At 38.8% G+C, this 27,807-nt stretch overlaps 1 protein-coding gene across 1 annotated transcript; it reads right to left on the bottom strand.

The window, feature by feature from the left end:
• Nucleotides 1–27,280, bottom strand: LOC140233538 (cytoplasmic dynein 1 light intermediate chain 2-like). Its single transcript, XM_072313658.1, has 12 exons — nucleotides 27,167–27,280; nucleotides 27,013–27,086; nucleotides 24,659–24,775; nucleotides 23,769–23,999; nucleotides 9,073–9,254; nucleotides 7,272–7,365; nucleotides 6,106–6,241; nucleotides 4,553–4,664; nucleotides 3,717–3,815; nucleotides 2,898–3,002; nucleotides 1,872–1,983; nucleotides 1–755 (listed from the first exon to the last, which is right to left on the bottom strand). Exons 1-12 carry the CDS (start codon nucleotides 27,265–27,267, stop codon nucleotides 652–654), a joined length of 1,467 nt encoding a protein of 488 aa, XP_072169759.1. The 5' UTR covers nucleotides 27,268–27,280; the 3' UTR covers nucleotides 1–651.
• Between the last annotated feature and the right edge of the window lie 527 nt (nucleotides 27,281–27,807).

Here is a 27,807-nt window from a genome sequence, read left to right as displayed (position 1 = left end):
TACATACTGTTTACGGGTACCATTAATCGAGGAACATTATGCTGGGTTCCCTGTAATATAATCAACATGTATAACCTGTTCCCAACTCACAATGGTAGGTGCATTTTTAAGAGGCTTGCATAAGAAAAATGCATGATGAATGTTAACCTTTGAACACAATGCAAGGCAACATTCCATGCTGCACGTAATACTTGCTCTGACAGCCCTAACTCTTGATTGTTACAGTTACAGTATACAGCTAACACGGCACGGCCATGGCCTTAAATTACAAAACTCGACAAGTTGATCCAAGACCTTATTATGCACTTTACAAGCATGATTGAATATCACCTGCAAATTCATCCGATGAGATCACAGATACAAACACTCTTTTAACACTTCATCTTTTTTTTTTCTTTCCAGTCACATGAGTATCTGAGATGGCCTCTCCCGAGGGTGGCAACAAGTGTGACGATTTACAAATGCTGACGACGATGCTTTACTGACGAGCGAACAAAGTGGTTTCTCTTTCAATATTCCATTCCTATACACGGAGAACCAGCACATTTCAAAGTTTGGCCAGGAGAGCTTACAGTAACGGTCACAGAGGCTAATATTCTCGGGAGTTGGCGGTGACAGGGATGGTGGTGGTGGTGGTGGTGAGGTGTTCTTTTACGAGACATCTGGACTGGGGGCGGTGCCTGCAACACCTTTCTTGACTCGGGTCATCCTGTCCAGTTCTGCTGCGGCGTCGTTTCTCACTGCCTTGTCCCCTCCTGCAGGTGTGACAGTAGGAAGATGTCAAGAAATCAAAACACTTCTGACAGTGACCGTTATGCTTCCCTGCTCACAATTCTTACTGCACTGGTTTATTTTGGGCTTGAGAGGACTATCTCTGGGTCTCTTTCACTTATGTATATTTTCCTTCCTTTTACCTGAGGAGGGGGAAATTGTCTATCATATTCCTTTACACTCCTTCTCCCCCCTCCCCTCACCCCCCCCCCCCAAAAAAAAAAACAACAACACAAAACAAAACAAAAACTCAACATCCCATTGCACCGAGGTGGCAATAAGCACAGCAGTAAAGTCCTGAAAAGACTAGAACATTCATATTTCCCCTATAGTTTGCATGATTGTCTTCAGCAATTTTACAAGTAACTGATGGATTTCAAGCCATCCTGAATTGATGTTTAGAATAAAAGTCAATCTTGCCTCTCCAGTGGAAGAGCTCTGATATTGAAATGATCTTCATCATCTACATGAGAATTTCTGAGATTGCGTCTCTCTCTCTCTCTCTCTCCTCGTTACAAGTGTAAGAACAAGTTTGATATACTCAAATTGCTACATTCATCAAGTGAAAGCTCCACCAGGAGGGCTCCACTAGTGTGAGAAAATAAGTTCAAAGAGAGCTCTTTTTAGGAAAGGGAAAGCAGGTTTGCAGGAATGGCAATCTTGTAAACAGCACTGCAGTATTCTGAGAAGTGAAAAGGGGTATTTTTGATGGAAAAACAGTGATTTTAACCTTTCCTGCAATAGAACCATAGTAATATAATTTGGGAAAACCAGTGTTTTCCATGAAACCTGCAGTATTTTGGCAAAGAAAATGAATAAAATACTGCCAAAAAGGAACAGTTGGCATCTCTGGGTTCCGCTTCCATTCACACCTCAGCTATTTCACACACACCTTGCTGTCAATCAGTAGTACATGTATTCATATAGTATTAATCACTGATGTACTGCAATAAAGTCCCTCCTGATTCCCTGCCCACACTGGCACAGTGAACTTTTTGCTAGGTCCACACACTGGAAAGGAGCTGCAGCTTTCTTTCCAACATCCTCAGTTACCTTAAGCAGCCTGATCCAACGCTTAATCGAGAAAGATGAACACTCACCTGTCTTTGGGCCACCAGGCGAGGGCGAGCCAACGCTCTTCTTGCTGAGTAGACTGTTGAAGAAGTTTGCTAGCACACCTTCATTGGCGGAGCCTGGCTTTCCTGGATCGATCTGCCACATTCAGGAAATAATCACAAGATGAATGACATGAACATGAGTGCAAAGGAATTTGACAGGTTTACATCATTCCTGCCAAATGTCAGGGAATTTAACTCACTGCAGAGAAAATCTGAGGGTTTTTTGAAACATCAATGGAAAATGAACAACTACTTGTATCATATCTGCTCATAATGGCAGGAGTGAAAGCATCTTAATGGTTTAAAGACCCATTAACATGGGGATTCACGGGCGGTCTGAATAAATCAATCTTTATTAGCGTTCCACCAAGGTACATTTTGAAAACCATGAATAGAGAGCCCATCGGCAATTATGAGCATCAAAGCATATGCTAAGCAGTAACATCCGACTCCAGTTGAAATTCTTCTGCTCTGTGTGTGTGTACTTACAGAGATATCAGTGATAAAGCTGTACACATTTCATTTCGGGAATTCTCACATATAACTGAACCTGACCGCCTTCCCACTCTGTGTTATTCCCACACTATAGACCAGGGCCCCGTTTTATCTAAAGATAAAATCGATTTTAAATTTCCTTACCACACAGCCTGCCATACACTTACAGTTGAAATCAACTTTATAATCAATTTTAACTCTTCATAAAACAGGGCCCAGGTCTTCAAGAGTGCACAGAGCCACATTACACATGGTAGGTGTTATAACTGAACCGAATCAATTGCATTCCTCACTGAAACAAATACCGTACAACCTCTGCTCTGAGCAGGCCACGAGAATTAGCTAAACAAATGGTATACGATGTATGTTACACCTAACTTTGACAGGGCAATTAAACCAACCAGTTTCTTGCCTGTCAAAAAACAGGCAGAGTTTTCCAGCAACTGCACAACAGAAACTTGTTTGTTGATGTTCAAGACATGGAATGCTAATGCAGTGCAATGAAGAACTCACTTTCGTCTTTCCCTGTGGGGTGATCGGCGACACGTTAGCTACATTTTGGACGTTTCTCTTCTCTGGAGTCCTCATGCCCCTGTCTGCTGGTCTCTGTCCAGCTTCCTGTGAATGTAACAAAGAGTTGTGGCAGCTTGTAACACACCTCAGAGCCTACTGTATGTACTCTTGCCAAATATGGTTAGTCTACCATACCAGTAGTACAGCCCAGGAGAGCTAGTCTGTGGACCCATTCAAGTGAACTCAGTATGACCCGTCCCATTCTGCTCAAATAAATGAGATAAATACTAATGGATATTTGAGCAAAATCAGACAAGCAGTACAAAGAAATCTTTGTTGCCATACTAACATCTCTCCAGTGTTAAATCATGGTGTCCTCCAGGACCCTGTTTCATACAAGACGTTAGGATGGCCTCTCTTGCTGGAATAGCAACTTTCCGTAGACACAGCCAATCAGGAAGCTGGATTCTTGTCGTTACCATGACAACTACCATTCCAGCAAGAGTTGCTATAATAGCAGCTTTGTGTGAAATGGGCCCAGGCCTTCACAAAATACATAAGTTCGACTGTGACATTGACAACTACCACTACCACTACTAATTCCACATTTTCTTGCAATAGTTTTCAGCGTAAAATATAATACTAAACATAATAAGACAACAGAAAAAGCCAGTTGTCTATATCAAACAATCCAAAACAACAAGAAACTTACTTATGTAGAAAAAAAATAATAAGACTCATATATTTGGCATAAAGCGTTGTAATGCAAAGCTGGAATGTGATTGGGGAAGTGACATCGGCGGTACCACAATTACTTACCCCAGCTTTCCCCTGAGCGACGTTTCTGAGTGCTGCCTGCTGTTTCATCAAGAAGACTTGCTCATCCTCCGCCACCACTTCTTTGTTGTCTTGAAGCAACTAAAAACAAAAGCAATGAAAACATTAACACAGAATGCTTAGAAAGATTAATTTACAGGGAGCATGCCACTTAAAAATATTTCAACAAATGACATCCTTTTCAACTTGTTTCTATCGGTTGAACTGCTATCATGCCACTTAATGATCATAAGTAATTTGTAATGCCCTCCTGGACAGGTGGAAACTGCTTTTTAACTTCTTTTTTTTTTAACCTCTGACTACCTAAAATGTAAGGATGGTTTGTAAAAATCATGTAATTATACAGTATATCAAACTATGAAATTAAACAGATACACAAGAGCAACTACAAAGCAAGCAAATGAAAACACAGATGCATATATAAGAATGAATAAATAAATACTGTAGATGAAATATAAAGATGAGCAGAAATCCACTCAGATGACATTAGAGTTCATTTGGTATTTTGTGATTATTTACAGTCTAAAGGCTTCAAAAGCACATGCCTTATCTCTCCTAAATGTCTTCATTACTCTCCAACTACCGGTAATGGCCAGCCCCAACCTGTTAAAAGACAAACACAGTATGTGTCTCTGCGACACTCTCAAGTAACCAGCGCAAATCAGCAGGCACTTAATAACTGGGCATTTGGCCAAATAACAGGAAATTGGCACACTTTACAGCTCCCGGTTAACAAGGTGGAAAGCCACAAATAAGAAAGGTAAAGTGAGTAAACGGGTGGGGTAGGAAAAAAAAATGAGAAGGTTTTGGCTACTCACCCGCCTGACTACCGGTTTGACGATGACTTCATCAAAGGGCTTCTCTGGGTCTATGTTGGACATGTTTTCATACAATATACTGATCTTCTGTAGGTTGTCCCACCCTGAAGGCCTGCAAAGACAAATATTTAAACAAACCTACAGGTATTAGTAGTAACAACATTGCAGACATATTTCTCCTTGAAAAGCACACAAACAAACAGACAATCAAACACTAAAAAAAATAGTACCAAGTTTTTACCTCATGGAAGAAAATGCAAGGGGCATGAGTTAAGTTGTTTAATGAATATCAACACCACTCCCCAATAAGGCTCTCTTTTCTAAGCAGATGTACCATAAAACAGGCACAAGCCAATATTTTGAGGTGAGGATTTAGCTTTTAACGTTTTGCGAGAAATTCATAAACCACTCTATGAAATGTCAAAGAGCATGCAATTCAAAGGGGTATCAAAAGTTTATTTCATGAAAATCGGTTTTGAAATGGCAGAGATATCCCAAAACAAGGTGAAACAAAGAGATCCTAATAAAAGACGTGGCCTGTAGTCTTTTATTATTATCACTTTTTTTGATATCTTGGCCATTTGAAAACCAATTTTCATCAAATAAACGTTGAATCCTTCTTAATATTACATGCTCTTTCATATTTCACAAGAGGTTTCTCATTATCTCACTTAGGAATGTTCATAACATGAATCCCCACCTCAACCAGTACTGTACAGTCCCTTTAAAATCAATTCCGGTCTATGTTCTTTAATCCTTGCTTGTGCACATGCACCTTCTTGTATATTGCTGGCCTATTTCACTGGCATTAAAGGTACTGTATATGCCGTTATTTTCACGAGGGTTTAATTTTTCATGAATTTCGCGAATTGCAGTTGGATCGCGAATTTAACACGCGAAATTGTCTCCATGCGCTTTGTTAATAAAGCATTAACGTAAGCGTCGGCGTTGATTCGCGAAAACAACATCTCGCGAAATAACGGCGTATACAGTAGTCAGTTACCCTAAAATAAACTTGGCCTTAAACAAACCCACTGAGGTGTAACAAAGTGAACATATAAATATAGAAATGACTGTGATGTGATGTGGATTAATTGGATTAGGCAATTCCTCTTTAAAGTGACTGTCAGATTCAAGATGTTTTTGTATACTGGTGAAGGGAGCAGCCATCAGGAATACCGATGGTAAACAGAACGCAGTGTCATTAAGCAGCAGCCTTCAATGAACACCCTTCACTTCAGTGATTTGGATATGAATCCTTTCAGCTGCGCTCGTCTGCATTAATTGTATGAACATGCACAATAAAATCACATACTGCAACACCCCTCAATTTGATTCGGCTGATGGTGAAAAATGAAATGATAACTTTCGCTCCATAAGCTTTGTTTAATTAACACCAAGTATTGCTGAAATGAGCAAAAAACTTGAGGTGATACAGAGTGTGAGGGATTAAGGTCTTTAATGATATTTCTGGCTCTCATAAAGGAAGATTAGGTCGTCTCCATGGAAAAAGAAAATTTGGAGGAAACCCTTCCAACTCTCGGCATACTTACACAAACAGGGCATCCTTTTCTACAACTAATGCCGACGTGCTGAAGGGGAAGTCATATAACCTATGCAGTAGATACTTGTTCAAGAGATCACAGTTCTTGTTCTCCTTTACTGAAACATAAAATAAAGCTGCACCATCTGGAGATACAATTAATGTTAAGGGAAAAACAAAGTGAAATTTCAGACTACTGTGTAAACACCTTGTAGGTAGTTAAATTTGATTAGGCACATAAGGTGCAAACACGCAGATGAAATTACAAGACCATAAACATGGAATATATTACAGTGAGGCCATTTTTGTTATCTTGGGCTGTAAAGTACCAGCATGAATCTAAAATTGGGTAAACACAATTTTTTGCTGTATTTTGTCCATAAAAATATAAATCAACTTGGGTAAAATGTTAATAGTCAGTGAAACAAACAACTTGCAAAAAATCATCTTACGTGTAAGTGCATGAAAACTTGATCATGCAAAAATGAGGGTGACTACTTTAACAGAAGCTAAAAAAAATCCACGACACAATTGCTATGTGTGAAACATTTGTACATATTGCCTTCTGATTAGTTGGGGTATAATAAAATTTGTAACTTCAACAAAAAACAAACAAACAAACTAGTGTGTTGTTTCTCAATTACAGCAAATCTTTGTCTTCCTGATGAAATCACACTCACCTGTCCAAGATCTGTCTACTACCCAATACTGACCAGAGGGTTTGATACAGTTTTACAATCAGAAGTATCAAATTGATAATTCTCAGCAAATCCCCTCCACCTAACAATTGTAACACTATCCAGTAAACTCATTGCTAAGAGGGGGATTGTAGCATAGTGGATAAGACTCTTGACAATCGATAGGATGTCCCGAGTTTGAATCCCTTCAAGTGCCTACATCCTCAGACGAGATCTTTTTACCCACCATGTCCCTCTTAACCCAGGTGTATCAATGGGTACCTGGCAATGCTCGGGTTATAATTATGACAGGGCCTTCTGGTATAGCAGTGGCAACACTGAAGAGACTACCCTGGATAAATAAGACCATATCATCATTACCATCATTATAACATAATGGCAAATGGATGTGCAACACTGCATATCAAACTTTACGAGAACTTTTCATTTCTCAGAGGCACCGTGTTACGCAGAGTGGGACCAGACAAAGAAAGGATACAATTGAGACAAAATTTGCGAATGTGTTGCTGCAGGAAGTCTAAATGCTCATCCCTATAGTCCTGTTCCTTCTCCAGACTGCTCACAGCGTCACTCTGTAAAAATAAGGCAAAGGTAGAAGAGACAATGATGTACATTTGTATGGCACACAGAAGACGACAGGTCTCACAAAGTGTAGCAACACTCTACCGTCGTAGTTTTTATCATCATAAGCTATGTACACTTTTCTTAGTGACTGGCAAACACTAAATATGCAGGTTTGTTCTATTGCATAACCATATTTCATTATACAACCACATATCTTTTTTGTGTGTGTCATTCAAAACAATGCATCTTTCAATGAAATTATAGAACTTACAAAGAACTTTGCAACAACTCCTTGATCTGCCAAATCTGAGAGGATACTCTCTGGGAGAACAGCAATAAACACAATCATTAGCACATAAGATGAGATCCTTGGTAAACAGGACATGGATAGTTAATCTTTTAACAATCATTGTCATTAGATGTCATCATCATCCTTATCATCATTATTATCTTCATTGTCTTCATCATATTGTGACTAAATCTGGTGATGATATTTTGAAGGAAAGTGCATGATGGCTAAAACTTTCAGGTATCATCCAACCACCCTCTCTGCTTTAAGGCAAGATAACCCTTCTCTTCATGAAATGCTTCAGCCTTGGAAATGAGCTTTGGTAACTTCATAATAGCAAAAAAGGCAAATGGGAATTGCATAGGTACCTTACACAATGTGACGAAATGCACTATTAACTCTGCATACTGAAAGGCAGCATTTATCAACATACTACATGTGTGTGAGTGCGTGTGCATGCATGTGTGAAGCAAATCTGTTCAGATGAAATATTAGCTCTCCCATCAGTAATGACATTCACACAAAATTAAATTCATTGACTATCAATCAAATGTGGTCACAGCACAGTGCAAGAATAAAATCAATAACATATGACTACACATGCAATTAATTTTCGCTTCAAAATGAGTCACAGTCTGTATGTGACAGCATGCATGTTTCATTGCTTCATTACACTGATCACTTTTTGTTCCTCTCTTTTTAAAATCATGAGGTTCATATGTAGACACATGGGTCTGATTGATATTTGGTCGGCTGAATCTCGGGATGAAACAAACAAAACACAACCCCACTAAATTACGAAGGTTCATCATTATCATCAGGTCTTTCAGAAAATCACTGTAAAATGATTGTATTAAAAGGGATCATTCTCAACAAGCCTCTTCTGTGCTTTTTATGATCCCACAAATTTAAGGCACAGTATGATAAATGTATTTTGAATTATGTTCATGCTTTTATTATGCATCGACATGGAAATGAAAGAATGAATGAATGAATGAAAGTAACAAATAAGTTAAAAGGGAGAATATATCATATAATCTTTGTTATAAGCATTGGAACCAAATTTTCCAGAATTATGGACATATATTGCAGGTATGCATACATGTAGTAAGATTTCTCATCTTTCTGTGCATGGTAGAAACAACCTCAAAATCAGACAAAGCTAGTCACAAGTACTGGTATATGAAAATCAAGATTCGAACCAGTTCATATAAAAGGGTTCTTAAAAAATGCTGAAGTTGAAAAATTATGCATCAAAGTCTCTTTTTCATTTTATTTGTACATGTACACTCCTTGGCAACTGCGATGTACATCTTCAAAGGCTCCATGGCAACAAGTTTCACACTAGTTTCACATTATACTTTGCAGCAATTAGGAGATACTACAACAAAAATGATTACATCAGAGTTGTTCTAAAGCCACATACCTTGGTCACAACCACTACGATAGGTACACCAAGGTTATGCGTGAGGGTGGTTTCGCCCAGCGGTAGGACGACTGTCTCCTCGTCCCCTGTCGCCGCGCTCTGCGCCGCCGTGGACGTTCTTCTCGTGGCTGCCTGGTCCTGGCCGGACTCTGGCTCTGTGTATGCTTGGAATTGTTGGACCACTGCAGGAACAAAAGACAGAAAAGTAGGGAGAAAGATCAAGTTAGAAATGAGAAAAATCAAACTTGGTATTAACAACATCTACATTGTAAGGCATGATGCAGCAAAAACAACATGAACACATCAGTAATCTTACATTTGCTCATCATGGGGGGGGGGGGCATTTCATCAAGCCTTTCTTCAAATATTTCTTTCCGACAAAATTTGCTCTCAGCCAGTCAGATGCAAGGATTTCAGTAGCTTAAAACAGTTCATTGAAAAAAATGCAAATGCTTGATGAAATGCCCTCCCCCAAGCACAGTAACACACATACAGTGTACATTGATTACATGTTCTTGTGTCATGTACATTCAGACATTTAAGACACAACCATTTTCATTTCTTGCCTAGCTAATACTGTTTACACGATTGACCTTATGGAATATTCACTTGCCCTCCTCTAGTTTTCTAAGATTAGAGGGTCATACTAGACGAATCAATCTACCAAAAAGTGTCACAGACATTTTGACATTACTCAACGCTACACACTCGCACAGTTCCGATGGTTTCGGCCAGTAAAAATCACTGTCGGACCAGTAACTTTTTCAGGAATGGACCAGTAAAAAAATGCAACAAGAGACCCGCGGGTCACGCGCTCACCTGAGTTTCGCAATTTCACCTTCCATGCATTCTTGCACACTCTTACCTGAGAACATTGGAAACTTAGGTCTGCATATGGATCCCCCTCAACTCCCGGGGGGGGGGGGGGGGGGGGGGGGGTGGGCAGCCCTGGATTTGCAATGAACAAACTTGGAACTAAAGTCATCAATGTACAAACTCATGGTATTAACATTGCTTTATCATTTCTGGTTCTAGAGCAGATTTTGAATATTCCTTAATGTGGGGGGGGGGGGGTGGGACCCCTAGGGGCCCCTCAAGAGGGACATGGCGCCCATTTGAAGGAATTGAGATTCTATAACCATAGGGATGCATCATGCTACCTGCTAAGTTTGGTCAAATTCATCATGAGGTTTTCAAGAAGAAGATGAACATGTACAATTCAGGCTCCATTACAACTGTACGACTTCTCCCCATCCCTCTCCTGGGTCCCAAGGGGGGGGCACCCCTGATTTTGCCAACCCCATGAACAAACTTGAGACTACAGTCATCAATGTACTAACTCATAGTATCATCTAAGCCCTATCACTTCTGGTTCTAGAGAAGATTTTTAAAGGTTCCTTGATTTTAGGGGTTTGGGCCCCTTGGGGACCCCCCAGGTGGGCCATGGTGCCCATTTGAACAAATTGAGATACTATCCCCCTAGGGATGCTAACTACCAAGTTTGGTGAAAATCAGACATGGCGATCTCAAGGTAAAGATGAAAATGCACAATTTAGGCCCCATTTGGACCCCTTCCCACCCCCCTCCCCTGAGTCCCAAGGGGGGCACCCCTGATTCCCCCATGAACAAACTTGAAACTACAGTCATCAATGTACTTACTCATAGTATCAATTAAGCCCTATCACTTCTGGTTCTAGAGAAGAAGATTTTTAAAGATTCCTTAATTTTAGTGTGTTTGGGCCCCCCTGGGGCCCCCCAGGTGGGCCATGGTGCCCATTTGAAGAAATTGAGATCCTATCCCCCTAGCGATGCTACCTGCCAAGTTTGGTGAAAATCGGTCACGGGGTTCTCAAGAAGAAGATGAAAATGTAAAAAGTTTACGCACGACGGACGACGCACGACGGACGACGCACGACGGACGACGCACGACGCACGACGGACGCCGGACGAAGAGCGATCGCAATAGCTCACTTGAGCCTTCGGCTCAGGTGAGCTAAAAACTGGGTACACTGGTCACACAGAGATAGGTTGAACGGGTACAAAAAAATGGGTTAGAGTGCTGCCCTGCACTACTAAAAGTTTTTATATCTGTGTTTTTAAAAAACAAAAGCAATAATTGACAATGAGCATACGCAGTCTCAAATTGTGCCTGAACCTTCAGTTTCTATTCTCAGAATATTGCTTCCTAACTACAGTATGTGATTTTAAAAGCGTGTGTGTGTGTGTGGGGGGGGGGGGGGGGACTATGAATCCAAGAGGTATAACCTTCACTTCTTAATACAATGTTGCTTGCAGTGAACAACAACATGTTTTGATTCATTTGTGTGCTCTTGCTTCTTCCTAATTTTGTTTCATAAAGAGCATGACCAGCTGAGACCCCTGGAAGAAATGTGATTAAGCTACACAGGTCTGATAAACCCTATTAAAGTTCAGAAAATGACGGCAGATCCATTGTAAATTGCTCTGTGAAAATATTGTTTGGAGTTACTGTACACTACACTTACAGCTACAGAGCGACTCCACACCCTGTGATGCACAGACAATACCATGAAATATTCTGTGCACCCATTCATGCACATGTGTTTGCATGCCAACACGCTCACACATGTGTGTACAACAGTCACACCACAAACATCTGCAGCCCAATTACCCGAACACAGCAGCTTCTTTAAGTTTAAGAAAAGTCAGGCGGCAACTGGTAGACTAATTAATTTCATGCTTCATGGGAGACAAAGCTGACTAGAGCTTGTAGTCAACTTTTGGCACGAATTGCACGTAATCCTGGAAATTCTACTCTTGATACTGAACTTACTGCTTTCCACTATTTGTGTATTCAAAGGGTTACCTCCATCCACTCCATGAAATTGGTCACATTTACAAAATATAAGCATGCAAATAAGCTATAATGTCAATACCTCATGCCTTTGATTTAATATTTTTTTTTAAATACATATATCAGTGCTTTTTTCCTGATTGATCAGACACCTTTACCAAGCCCCCCCCCCCCACCATCACCAAAAAAAAAAAAAAAAAAAAAAAAGAAAGAAAGAAACTCATGACTTTACTATTTTGAACTGGAATGAAATAATGCAAACAATCTTAATTTTGCTTTGCGTTCATTCTCTCTTTAAAAACAAACATCTGACAAACAACCAGTGATGATGCATTGTACGTGCACAAGAGGAGGACTTGTGAGCCAACAACATCATGATGTCATCTGATATGCAAAAACATATTTTTTTTTGTCTGTTACAATTGCTTTGTGAAGACAAATAAGATTTCAGAATTTCAGAACTACCTCATTAGTTCACCTGATTTTAAGAAGTCTTCACTGTTTTGTTTCTTTGATTCTACACTATATCCATTCAAAGTATTTAATTCATATGGTATAGGCTACATTGCAATAAAGTTTCCATTTAAGCGCTGCAGCTCATGCAGTTAACACACCCCACAAGTTTTTCCCATATCAAAAATCAAGTCTATATTTAGAGTCTGCCTTCACATAATACGCCAGACTCATCTCTTTTCTGCGGTCGGAGAGCGGCATTACACGTCGGAAGGATTTACAAGGTGGGTCAGCCTTCATACAGAACCATATATAGGGCAGATTTCATTACATGCTTCTGGGAGTGTGGTTTTTCAATTGTGCTGTAACGTGACCATGCAGCTTACAAAGCACAGACGACGATACATCCTGTCACCTCCTATCTACTGTATGTGTACATCTTCAGCACAGTTTGTGAATTATGTCTCTGCATACTGCATACTGATATTCAACATATTTTACTTGCGTTCCTACACAACATGTTACAATGCACATGTTTCACATCTTACATATTCTAATTTTGTACTTCCCACCTTTACGAGCTGCCTAAATGAGTATTCAACAAACTAGTCAGAACAGCTCTGTTACAACTATTATATGACTCTCCTTTTTTGCCCTGAATTGGTAAAACTGACCTGCATGAGTTGCCTGACTACAAAAGTTTGAATTGTTGTAAATACAGCTATATTATTGAGAGGTTTTTGGTTGTTGTTGTTTTTTCAACATGACTACCAGAAGAAATAAACGTGGCCATTGATAAGAATATATGCAGGGTTTGTTATAATGCTCATTTGATTTTTACACATGAAAATTTCTGTACATAAAATATTCTCGAGTAGTCCTAAAATTAATGGCCCGCATTACTAGTACACTCATATTTTAAATCAAATCCTTGGTTTAATAAATTCAGTCCATGAACTTAAACATGTGTAAAATAGGCATTTCTTGCCCATGCATACAACTGTACTTACATTTGTAATACCTGTGGGCATTCATTATTTGACATTGGTTGCTGTATGTATGTGATGTTATGATTTATGCTGTCAAATTTGTATCATCCACAGACTATATTTAGCCTACCTTTGTGAATTCTTGTCATTGATACTTCCTCACACAGTGTTTTTCTTTCGACACAATGTACCATTTAGATACAAGGGGGAATACAGCAGATAATCAGTGAGGTGCCCCTGTTTTGGTAACCAGCCAGCCAGCCAATTTAGTTTTCATTTTGACTAGTTTGCCAAATCGCAAGTGGTTGCCTCATCTATGTGTACTTCACAGCTACCACATCAAGCAAGCATAGAGACCAGCAATGAGATGCAAACATGAGGAGAGTATTAGTACGCACAAGATTTTCTCAAATATTTCAAATGTCATGATTTAACAAAAATAAACAGAAGGGAGTTTATATCATTACAAGTCAGCAGAACCGCCATTGGCAGCAGTACATACAATTTTTCAATTATCAATTGACAGTTAATGGCATGTCAAATTTATTTAGAGTATTTCAGATCATTCCGCAGTCTTTATGACTAAAATAAACAAACGCCACCGACTAGATACAAATCACTCTATGCCTACTGTATGACATCAGTATGAGGCAGAGACATTTAAATGAGCAATGAACATACAGGTCTATGCTGCTGTGAAAAAAAAAAAAAGGAAAAAAAAAGGTGACGATCATGTCTACTTTCCCCACATGCTCATCTCGACACAGGGCTGCCAACATCTGCTAGAACAACAACAACAAGAAGAAAGAAAGAAAGAAAACCGCAACCAAAATAAAAAATTATGCATAATAAAATACATATTTTGAAGGCAACAAATAACCTTTTGCTTCAACTGGAAAAAAAAAAAAGCCACACCAAGGTACTTTGAAATACTATCTTATACACTAATTTGTAACATATTTTGCCATCAGAAAAAAAATTAAATATCATTAACACTGTACACTGTAGTTGGTAACCCTATTACCAGTCTAGCCAAATGAACAAATCTCAAAGAATTTCGACATGTCTGTCAATTTTTTAAGAAACATGGTCTACAATACATTGTATAAACTTTATGTCTGACTCATAAAGCTTCAGGCTATATGATCTCAATGAGAAACACCCATCATTCATACAAACTATACATTTGCTTTCATCAAGTTGACACAAATAAGCAATTCAGCAGGTTCAACCATAGATTGAGAATTCACCCGTCACATCATACCATGTTGACGTCAAGTACAGTACACACATTATTGATCTCACGGTGCACTTGTGCCTGAAATGGGTTGTTCTTCTGCCTGTGGTGCACTTCCACACATCTGCTTCTATGCAACCTGCAGACACACCAGGGAGGCAAGGGGAGCATTTGGACAAATCCAAGGTCTGCGGGTCAGGCGCACAGGGGCCCTTGATAAACATGCCAGCTGTTCAGGTTTCACCCTGCAATTCAACCCATTCAGTATTCATGGCAATGTGAACACACACAATCACACACCCATCTGCACCAGGCCATGGCATGTTTCCACTCCTCAATGCCATGGTGAATAAAGTTATCTACTGTGCTGGGTAAAGACAAAAGGTTGCTAGTACACTCTCCAGTACAACAAACTAAAATCTATTTCTCCTACATGTACATGGTGAAAAAGAGAGAGAAAAAAAAGCTTCATTTCCACCATCAACACCATCCTTATCCACCTACTCTACACAAGCCTGCATGGCATAACTAAACTACTCATGAAAATGTACAGCATTGTATCATGTTTGAAGGTTTAGGGTCCTTATAAACTTCCTGACTAAATCACAAACTGCATCCACAGTTACTCTCTGTATCATTCCAATTATCTGAACATATAAATTGTTCTGTACATGGGTAATTCCATGAAGTTGGGGCAGTGTCCATGTAGCATCGTGATATTTGAAAAATACATTTCAGCATAACTCAATATTAATTATGCTATACATTTATTGTTTGTAGGCTTTACATTTGCATTGAGGCCACACATTTTCTTGGAAACTTTGTGCCATTCAGACTTAACTTTGATGAAGTTATGAAACAATATGTAACGGTGTCCTGTAGCATCGTGACGTGTCCATGTAGCATCGTGATATTTTAAAATTTGGTCTTAAGAGACAAATTATGGCAATTAGCTTGACCAAAATTTGATGCAATGTGCATATTTACTAGATTAGTCAGATAGCTAAATATCTCAAATTTCCTGCACACAGTTTTAATTTTAAAAGAAAACTACAAAATGTATCACGATGCTACGCGGTGTCCTTTTTTGTTACATTTGGTGGACACCGCGTAGCATAGTGACACATTTTGTAATTTTCTTGTAAAAGTAAGACTGTGGAAAGGAGAGTAAAGATATTTAGCTATCTGACTAATCAAGTAATTATGCATATTATATCAAATTTTGGTCAAGCTAATTACATTAATTTGTCTTTTAGGACCAGATTTTAACTATCACGATGCTACATTGACACGTCACGATGCTACAGGACACCGTTACATTTTTTTAAAAATAACTTCATCAAAATTGAGTCTGAATGGCACAAAATTTCCAGGAAAATGTATGGTCTCAATACAAATGTAAAGCCTATAAACAATATATGTATAGCATAATTAGTATTGAGTTATGCTAAAATGTAACACTTCGTGCCCCAACTTCATGGAATTACCCACATGTATATGATCCAAAGAACTAGAGACTAAAGTCACATTCATACCTGTTTCACAAAATACATGCGGGGTGATGAATAACCACCTGTCCTTACAAACCAACTGACGTGACACCTTTCAAACCAGCTATTCATACCTCATGTGTGTGTGTGTGTGTGTGAGTATGGGTACCCTGTCTTCAAAGATCACCCCTTCCTTTTTTACCTTATGATATTCTTTGGGTTTTTTTTTTTTTTACAGGTACAGTAGGTTTGACTAGAGTGTAGTGGTGATGAGCAAACCATTACAGGACTAACTGAACAGACTATCAAACATCTACAAGCAGGATAATGGCTGATAAAAAAGGAGTTTCAGGTCTAGAAATGACCTATACAGGTATCAATGAGCACAGACATCATGCAATCATGCCATGAATACTGTGCATACAACCTGTACATTAAATTCAAGGAATTGTGCCTGCAGGCTAGAGGTGTTCTCCGAAAGTTTGCTTGCTCTCCCTCTCATACACACACACACACACACGTATTTGTACAATAAAAGCTGTTCGGATCTACAGTATAGTGACTCAATACTTGGCACATTGGTCACCTTACAATCACACATCAAGAGTATAACAGCTGTACAGAAATGAACATAAACACGTACATTGTAGGCAACCTCTGATGTTGCTGTCATCCACATGTTATAAAACAGCAACTCATCTTTGTCGTCATTAGTGTTGCTACATAAGGTTGTAGAGCAAATTCAGCACTTCGACAGTTTATATAAGATGGACTTTGATCCTGAAGAGTTATATTTCTTATATTTCAACTCAGTTATATTCAAACAAACATTAAGTTCCCCGCCCACTTATAGTTTGCAACATTTGATGTAAATTTTCAAAGTTTATGAATAGCAAATAATCAACATTCAGATTAATCATGGACTCTCAATTACTGGTATTTCTTTGAAGATGATGTTGGAGTGTGCATACTTCAATGCAACTCTTCAGGATCAAAGTCCATCTTAAATAAACTGTCAAAATCAACACATAAAAGTACATGGTAATGCAATACATGGTTTGTACAGTCGTGTACAGTAACTGCTAAGGATATACGTAGTACAGTCGGTTTGTTTGGTCACAAAATTACCCTTTCTTGCTATCAAACACCTGCAAAGATTTTAAATGTATTAAAGCCAGCCATGTTGTTTATGAGGGTGCATACCATGCATCTCCCATGGGTTGAACTCCCAAATGAATATAATGAGCACTGCCTGCATAATACCCTCATTCCACTATTGTATACGCCATATATTTTGCGAGTCTAAAATTTCGCGAATCGGGAACTCCCGACAATTTCGCAAGTGGTTAAATTCGCGATCATGGAGTCCTGCATTGGAATGGAGAAGTGAACATGCATACGTTACATTCACATCGGGATCTGAGTCAATAATTTTGCGAATAGCACCTAACTCGCGAAATTCGCGAAAAATAAAAACCTCGCGAAATATTCGGCGTATACAGTATTTTTTTTTTTCAAGAATACTACAACAGGATATCAACTGCAGTTATATCAAATGTCACTTGTCACAAATTTGACAAAAGAAAAGAGAATGAATTGTGATCATTCTACATTTCCTTCGGCTTTGCATTTCATTCCTGTCACCATTCTTTTGTGCTCACACAGAATGGAAACACAATTTCTGTATTGATGACTCATAGCTTTGGGGTTTCAGGGAGTGCTGCATTATGAACACACTTTCACAGTGCGTCAAAACAGTGCACTGTGTGCATAGTGTGTGCGTGTGTTTGCTGTGTGTCTGCATACAATGCAATTATGCCTGCTCCACTGACTTTTTAATAAAGGATTCTGATGCAGCTACTTATTGCATATTTACCAGCATGCATGCAACATACATTGTAATTGTCAGTTAGCTTTAGGCCATAAGTATTCTGTTTTCCTATGTATCTTATATTACGGTGCAGCACACAGATTAAATGTCATGTACAAGCAGACATTGAGCAGTGTCCATGATTACAAAGAAGCACAATGCAATTCCTAAAATACAATGTATGTATCTTCTGAATTCTGGAAAAGCAACCATCACCAACTACAAGCATGTATCAACTATCACCCTTTTTTCTAACAGCTATGAAAGTGTTTTATTAACTAAACTGATATTATATCCTCATCAATACATGTTTATCCTTAAAGATGATTTGTAATTATGCAGTTTGTAAAACCTGACAGCTACATGTATGAAGGCCAACCAGATAAGCACATAAGAAATCAACATAATTGCCTGCATTAATTAATATAACAAGAGTGTGGGAAGAAACTGTACACTGTGCTGTGTGATTTGCAAGTTCCACAAGGCATAAGTGTAAGCAATATAATAAAACATACAAAATATCGGTCTTTATACATTGTACGTCTTTATTCCTAGAATCCTAGGGGAATTTCACCTCAAGTTATCAATTCAGTGAAGTTTGCAAAGAATTGAAGTTCCATTCCAAAGTCATAAAATCTTTACAGAGTTTCTGTTAACTCCATGAGCTGTCATTGTTAGATAAGAAGGCTATAACATTCATGTTGTTACAATAGGGCAACAGAGAATTCAATGATCATATGTACAATGTACTCATTTTTCTAGCATAACAAAAACACTTGACTTGTCTCTTTCAGAAGGCAGAGGGAGTAATATTATTTTCAATGATTTGTACAACTAATATTCCTACATTCATTGAATCCACATGTATTTGGGGTAAATTCCCTGTGACTATACTTGACCTTAATATGATTGCATTACTTTGGACATGTAAGGAACAATATTGTTTGGAACAAATCAAGTGAGGAATTACAATTAGAACATTTGCTGACCTACCCATACATGTACTGTAGGTCTCTTGTAGCAGCAATCCTTTGTGCATTATTGACATGGACTCACGGTGTGTGGGCAAGCCTTTCACATGTCATGTACAATTTCTACCTGATGTCAGACTATGCGGTGAATATCAAAATGTGCACAAGAATTATGTACTCCTTTCCAAAGCAAACAGATGAAGTGTGCTTCATGAGCATCTCAACACATGTACATTGTTGTTGTTGTGGTAGATAGCAATTCTTGTTTTGTTTTGTTTTGTTTCGTTGTTGTTGTTTTTGTTTTTTGTTTTGTTTTGTTTTGTTTTGTTTTGTTTTGTTTTGTTTGTTTGTTTTTTTTTTTGGGGGGGGGGGATATGCTGAATGTAGGAAATCATGTGTGTTTCAAAAATATCTAGGATATCCAAGCCATTAGAGACAAGTGCTGACTCTAAAGGTGCCAATTTTATTATGAATAATACGGACCTACATTACATGCTCGATTGCTAGGTACATGTAAAATTCAACAACCTTTCAATACAATCACACAGTATCAGTTTACGCACTGTGTGGATTGGGGACCACTACATGACGGGATGCTACTTGAATGCACAGTTCTTAGCAATCCCAACTCAAGCACTGTAATCCAGTAATCATACTTTAATCATGAGCTTCCTCCAAGTAATATAACCTAATATGTAGAGAAGGAATCTGCCTCTGACATAAAATTGCTCTCAGCAGTATCTACAGGAAATTCAGGAAAATAACAGGTAAAAGGTTTTTCTAAATGAAAATGGTTAAATACGATAGGATAATTGCAGGGTATGAAATCATTCCTCTATTGTTTGAAACACATTCGTTCGTTTAAGTGCCGTCTTCAGTCCGAAGGTTGGCAACTATGGAACTCCACTCTGTTCTGTTCATGGCCGCCTTACTACATGCAGCCACACTCTTTCCTGTCCGCTCCTTTATGTTGTTACACCACACACTGCGCTGGCGTCCTCTGCATCTCTTGCCTTCTATAATCCCTTCCAGTACACTTTTTTTGGATGTTCTGATGTCTTTTAACATGGCCAAAATATTTGAGTTTTCTTGATTTGATGTCTTTCATCAAGGTTTTTGTGACATTCAGATGATCTAGAACATACTGATTTGTTTTCCTGTCTGACCATGATATACGGCCCAGGCATCTGAATATCCACATCTCGAATGCAGCCAGCCTTTTCATATCATCCAAGTACAATGTCCATGTTTCACAACAGTAAAGGAGAGTTGAATGCACGTAACATTTGACCAGTCTGAGCTTGGTTGCAGTAGATATCTTCCTTGATGTCAACACTTCACTCATTTGGGTAAACTTAGTTTTAGCCATTCCAATTCTTCTCCTAATTTCTCCACCATTCTTCCCATCTTCATAAACATTTTGACCTAAATATGTGAATTCACTGACTTGTTCCAGGAGAGTGTTGCTGATAGAGATGTTTACCCTTGGTATTTCCACCTTTCGAGATATTACCATTGTTTTGGTCTTTTTCACATTCATGTCCAAGCAAAATGCCTTACTTTGGCGGTATATGACATCAACAACTGTTTGCAGGTCTTGTTCATTGTCAGCTAGCAACAGAGTATCATCCGCATATCTCAGATTATTTATCATTACTCCACTAACGTTAATGCCAGGCATGCCTTCAATGCTTTTAAAAATGCATTCTGTGTATAGATTAAACAAACTAGGTGACATGATGCATCCCTGATGAACACCTCGTTTGATTTCTGCATAATCAGAAAACACAATGGTTAATTTAGTCACATTACATGTGACTAAATTAACCATTTATTTGTTTGACAGATATATTTGCCCACAGTTCATTTTTCTTTATGGCTGCTCAAAATGCACTGGCATTGCCATTTTATTAAATACATCCACTATACAGAACAAGCTGAAGTGTAATCCATTCCATATTTTAATCTTTTATAAATAGAGGGAATGAAACACAACGAGTGATAAATGATCATTGTATTTGGAACATAAACCATAAAAATTACAGAAATCATAGTGTCAAATGTTTTAATGAAATTGATATTGCTCAAAATCACACACAGTACGGCATATATGCACATATGAGGTAATATTGTCATTACCTACAAACTCTTCCACTGACCAGACCTCTACACAAAATTTCACTGTCTTTCAAATCTTACTTCTCATTTGTTGCTCCAGTTTGATACAAAAAAAAAAAAACTTTCTTTTTGAATAAATTCCACTAGGGTGAATTCATTTCAGAAGTAAATAAAATGTATTCGACACCAGCACACATTTCTGAATGATATTCTTTATACATACTTTACATGAACACATTATACTCTGATCAATTACTTATTTGAATTTTAATTGTTTATAAGGGATACCATTCCATTGATTCACTAGTCCAAGTCTAGTTTTAAAAGGGTTCAGATAAATTTGTAAAACTGTAAATGACCGTATAGGCCAAGTTACACATCCTCAGTTCTTGTAAATGAAACATCAACATAACATACAATTTGACCCCCCCCCCCCCCCCTTCACATTTATTTTGTTCTTTTCCTGTGGACATGTCATTTTGTTTGTCTTTCAACTGGTAGCAAACTGGGTACATTTTGGGAGATTAAAATCTTCCTTTCCATCGTACAATTTGATGCCTATACAGCCATGTGATGGCAATTTGGGGCATGTCAGGGTAGTAAGCTTTTTATCTTGACCGAATCAGAATTTCATTTTTATAATTCCAACATTGAATAACTAAACATTTCAAGCTATGAACTGATAACAATACAGAATATTGAATTTGAAATTGAAATTGATCAGGTCTATTGCCATCTAAAAACACACAGACGGGTGAAAAGTCCGAAGACTTATAATTCCCGTTTACAAAATACAAATTATACATAAATACATGAAGATATTCATTTGCATTGTATATAACAGAAATCACTGTGATATCTTTAATCATGTACAATGCAAATTACAGTTACAGTGCTGTCTTATTAGCGTGAATCCTAGTAAGTACACTGTAGACATGTCAAATGAATAAATCAATCCATACAGTAAGCACTTACAAATTTCTTTTAATCAGCTGGTCCTTATTCTGCACCCAATGAGTAGTAATATTTCACAACAACATTCAATAGAATCTCAAATAAGGTGATTTTGATATTGGGATAGTTCATTTTCAAGAATAGATTGATGCTGAATTAGAGGAATGCCTAGCAATGTCACCTATTATATCAAAATAAAGTTTGAACGATTGATTCATAAAATGTACAAAACTTCTGCTCATGGGAATGTGCCTACTGATTGATGATCTGTATGTTTCAGTCTTCCAAGTGAAAAAAAAATAGTACATGGTCAAGTGTTATGTGTGCTGAAGTATTGTGTCACAATGTGCTGGTTTGGTACCCAATTTGTTAACTATTGCTAATCACATGGGGTGAACAACAGGTCAACATCATTATAAAAGGGGGTATCTCACTGAGCAGCGAATGTTTGAAAATGAAACAAATTTTAGGTTTCCTCAGGGTTGGTAAATAGTTCCAATCAAATTCGCAAACAGTTGCAATCATATTCGCACAGTTTTCATTATCGCAGTTTTTCTTGTTCAATGTTGCAAACAATTTACAAGACAAGACTAGTCTGTTTGCGACGATGAAAACTGTTGGCGAATATGATTGCAACTGTTTACAAATGCGGTGAGTTGGCTCAGTCAGTAGCGTGTCTGCCTCACGATCCTAAGGGCCTAAGAGTCTGGACTGAGCAATGTTTTGTGTAATCATACCGTCCCCTCTAACAAGGGGCAAAACACTCTGTCCCTCGGAATAGGACATAGAATGGAGGTCCCATGTATGAGAGAGTAACAACTCATGCACGTAAAAAATCCCGCTTCATTCATTCATCGCAAAAAGCAGGGTGTTAAACACGGTGAAGTGGTCCCACCTCGCATCCAACTGGACCCCATGCAAGACCAGCTTAACGTAGCTGAATATGGGCTATCCAGCCATCTTCTCGAATGGAAATGAACAAACAAACAAACACTTATGAACCCTTAAATCCCCTAAAAGAGTCAAAGAATGCTACATTGCAACTGTTTACAACTGTTTACAAATGCGGTGAGTTGGCTCAGTCAGTAGCGTGTCTGCCTCACGATCCTAAGGGCCTAAGAGTCTGGACTGAGCAATGTTTTGTGTAATCATACCGTCCCCTCTAACAAGGGGCAAAACACTCTGTCCCTCGTAATAGGACATAGAATGGAGGTCCCATGTATGAGAGAGTAACAACTCATGCACGTAAAAAAATCCCGCTTCATTCATTCATCGCAAAAAGCAGGGTGTTAAACCCGTTGAAGTGGTCCCACCTCGCATCCAACTGGACTCCATGCAAGACCAGCTTAACGTAGCTGAATATGGGCTATCCAGCCATCTTCTCGAATGGAAATGAACAAACAAACAAACAAACACTTATGAACCCTTAAATCCCCTAAAAGAGTCAAAGAATGCTACATTATTAAGCAACAATGTCATGTGACGTCAAAGCCAGTTACAGGTTTCCATAAAACACTTTGTTGAAACAATCACCAGTATTCAAACTCTCCTCAAGACTTTTATTTTTTTTTCTCCAATTTTCTGTTTACAATCAGTTACTTCGCATTCTCTTTGGGATACACTATACTTGATGTGGAGTGTCATACCCTGCTTGATTTCAGCTCCACTTCAGACCTCAATCAATGACCAGCATACAAATGAAAGAGCATGTACAACACAATCACCATCATCACCACAACACAACCCACAACAATGACAAAACAAGATTGTGGGGTACTCACATCTTTGTTCCAGTTCTCTCAACTGCTCTGGTGGGATTCTGAGGGAGTCCACATGCCTCCTGATGACCTGTGTCCACTTCTGTAGCGAGTCCATCACCTGCCACGGCCTGGACATGTCCACTGCGATAATGACCAGTGTGTGTTCTAGATTGTCTGCCCGCAAGGCATACCGTAATAGGTCTTCATGCTCATTCTCCCCCGAGAGAATCCATACACCGCAGCGAGTTGTATCTGAAGGGATGTACAAAAACACAATATCACACATTATTTACTGCCCTTTGTACAAACGGAAATAATTTTACATTTTTATCTCACTTCACATTAAATGATTTTGGGTACATACAATAATTCATGTCTTCACAATTTCTATTGGTGACTGTTTACTCACGGTCACAATCAAGCTTGTTGCATATACACTGCACACACTCAAATTCCTGTGGAACATTACAGGGATATTTCAGTTTACAGCACATGCATGCCAAATCAAATCATGATAATACTGCACAAAACTTTCATCAGTTGGGGAGATCATACAATAGGAGATTCAGGATGGAAGCTAGCCAGCAAATCACTAAAGGTTGGAAGAAGCCTGATCTCCTAATGCATGATAATGTGTGCTTGCAACAAAGTGAACATATATCTTGCTTGATAGAAGGAGTATTGTAAATGAGATGTTTGGCTCAAGGGAACAAGTGCTAAAATTGCAGGGCTCAAATCATGGACCTTTAGAGTAAACGTGCAGAACAACATACAACACAACACTATAGGTTATGACCAACATTACATTTGAGTTTTCTCACTCAAACTACAATTGATTTGCTGTCTTCGTTCTCTGCTTTTAGTCCAACACAGCTTACTTCACAAGAAATAACCTCAAAAATAAATCTCACCATCTCTGTCTTCATCCCTGACATCAAGATAAAGATACTCCAGTCCATAGCCTTTCTTTGGGTCTTCAATACCTTGTAACCTTGACAGCAGTGTTGTCTTCCCAGTCTCATCCTCACCTTCACAGTATAAGATAAAAATGGTTTTCTTCAGTCACGTTTTTAAGTGCAGGCAAACGTAGGATTCCAAATAGAAACAAGTTCAGTGCATACTGGGGTGCCAGTTGGTCATTCATCATATTGCTGCAACTCTAAAACATCACAGTTGTGGTCATAATGCTATCCAACAAGCAAGAGAAATTAGATGTCTGTGTATTGTCTCATGGTTTGTTTTTTACATTCCATCCTTGTGCTGGTTCAATGTACACCAATTTTACAGATTATCAAATTGAGCAAAGGGGCAATACAGTATTTTTTTTTTCTTTGAAATGCCCTGACACAAAAATTAGTTTGCCAGTGCAGCTTTGTAATGCAACCTTAATTTGTTGGAACGCCCTTAATTCAATTCCTTGCAGTACTGAAGAAAGAAATGTATGCATGTGTACATGTTAATGTTTTCGCGTGTTTTTACATTTGTGAATAGCACGCGACTCATGAACTTTGGCCTATCTCTCCATTATCATTCAAGTAATGGTCCAAGGGTAAGGCCATGCACTTAAATACTTAATTACACTCATCACAATAATCGGGAGTTCACGCGATCAGAGCTGCACTTGCACCACAAAGTGCAGCTCCGATAACGTGAACTCCCAATTATTCAAAATGGCCGTCAGTGAAAGACGATGTACCGTTCGCACCCGCTGTATGTAGAAAACAAACCTTCATTTTCGGTACCTGTAAGTTGTGAATTGTGTAACGTTAGACCTTATGTCAATATCATAGAAATAAAGTCTAATTAAGGAAGATTGTCTTTAATTAGTTTAGGTGACAAAAACGATGTCAAGTCATTACTTCTAGACTATCAAAACTAGCACTATCAAAACTCAACGTGATCCGTGTTCGCTCTGTTGTTGTGCATTATCCTGGTACAGCCCTGTCATAGCGACTGGGCTGTGTGTAGTATGGTTGGGTGTCCATAATATCGGACACCTAACGTTTTTCTATCAATAGAAACGTGAAAAATCTCACAATTTGCCTGAAATTTTACTCACGTGTGGAGAAAATACTCCGGATTCACAAGCGCGCACTGAAAATGCGATCTGAGGTACGCGCTCTAGATGGCGGCTTCGAACGCGTGGGGTGTCATTTTTTCCGCACTCAGTTGCCCGGCTCATATCGACCGACCACCCCGCCCTCTATTGACAATACGTATAAAGCGTACTTAAACGCGTTTTTTCGACAAGCTGCTGTTTTTTTCTAGTCGTAATTTTTTCCTAAATAATATTTGAATATATTTTGAATCCTTCGATATTACTTTTGAAGGACTGTTTGATGAATTTGACTTGATTTTCATTAGGAAACTTTTCATCGTAATTGAAATAAATTAGATGAGTCGGTTTGTTTTTTCACGGTATTCATTTCTCGTTTCTGCATCAACTCGTACGGTCGTAGCGCAAGCGGGCGACAAAATGTTTATGTCATGTGTATGTTGAACGTACTGTGCACGATCGTACAAGCGGCGGTGACAATTTTGCGGTCAAAATCGTCAAATTTATTACGGAAGGATACGCCTCTACATCTAACAACGAGTCAGCAAAGGTAGGCCTAGTTATATGTAGTTACACGATAAACCTTATTCGATTTTGCTAAATTTCGGTAATTTAGAGGGAATACTTAGTTGTTTTCGCCACATTTTACTCGGTAGCGTAGCCCAGTGAAGAATCGAACACCGTTGCACGTAGTCCCATGCGTACATTTTCTTTCTGTACGCGCAATGCCATTATAATGCGCGGCCGGTCGTTATGGACCCGGTCGGTGGGTTGGACCCCTACCATACCGGGTACTGTCACTGTTCCGTACTGTTACTGTTACTGTTAAGCGTTGTCAGACCCGTTTAGTGAATAGTAAATGTTTAGATCTTAACCCCCTACCTAATGTACTGACCATTCTAATCACATATTAGGCCCTACAAATTCATAATGTTTCACGATCACACTATCACACATTCACAGTCACACACTCACTGTCACTCAAAAAGTGTCAGGAATTTTGATTCTAATTTGAAGGACTGCTGCATGCTGTTCATATTTATTTACAACATCTAGGGAGTTTGATTGCTCTACAATTATCAACGAATCACTGCAAAAATGTAGCTTTTTGAAACTGTGGAGTCCCATACTAGCATTTTAAAGAGTTAAACCCTGTCAGTGTCAAAGTGAATGAATGATAAAACGGGGACAAATGGGAGGGCAACTCACCCAACACCAATATGGATTTACACGACGGTAACTTCGAGCTCGAATGTGAGGAGACTTCGCTCAATATGGTGGACCTGAAAGAAGAAACGATAGCAATTAGATCCAAATTTCACACCATAGAAGCTTGGAATCGGTCTTATGGAATAGTACTCACCATAAATTCTGGGATTCGTCGTCATCATTTTCCCTTTCCGCTGACGCTGCCATCGCCGATTTCTCCCCTATGGGCGCCATGTTGGAAGAATAGAGACGCATGCTCAGAAACAGTTCTCATCAGGCTAGGCTCCTGGTGCCGTGACGTCACGGGCCCTGCCTTATGTTGTATCGAATACGGTATGGGTATCCCTTGATCGGTTAGGGAGTGTGTAAGCCATTGAACTAAATGATACGCCTTCAGATTTTTCAGCAGACTGCGTCGGTTATTGATTGATCCGCTTTACCGGATTTGGCATTTAGAATGAATCTCTTTTTTTTTGTGCTTTTGTGCTCTGTGCTTTTGTATCGATAACTGGTTACATAGGAGGGTAGAAAGGGGGTGGAAAAGGAAAACTAGGGGTAGGGAAGAGGGAAGAATCGAATGTATTTCTCTGGCTGGCTGTGTAATTCCGTTTTTTATCAGTGCATACATTGTCTCGGGTCAACCAACACTTTTTATGGCAACTTTCCTTTGGATAGGCCTATATCAGATTGTGTACTTGTTTGATTCAACTATTTTCATAGAGGCCGACTTGAACATGGTGTTAAATTGCACTTGATTCCCTGAACAGTTGTTTGTTTGTTTTTTTCTTATTTTTT

The sequence above is a fragment of the Diadema setosum genome, chromosome 9, assembly GCF_964275005.1.
Source record: "Diadema setosum chromosome 9, eeDiaSeto1, whole genome shotgun sequence".
NCBI lineage: Eukaryota > Metazoa > Echinodermata > Echinoidea > Diadematoida > Diadematidae > Diadema > Diadema setosum.
Note: the sequence above shows the minus strand (reverse complement) of the source record. Positions and strands in the feature narration are given on the sequence as shown.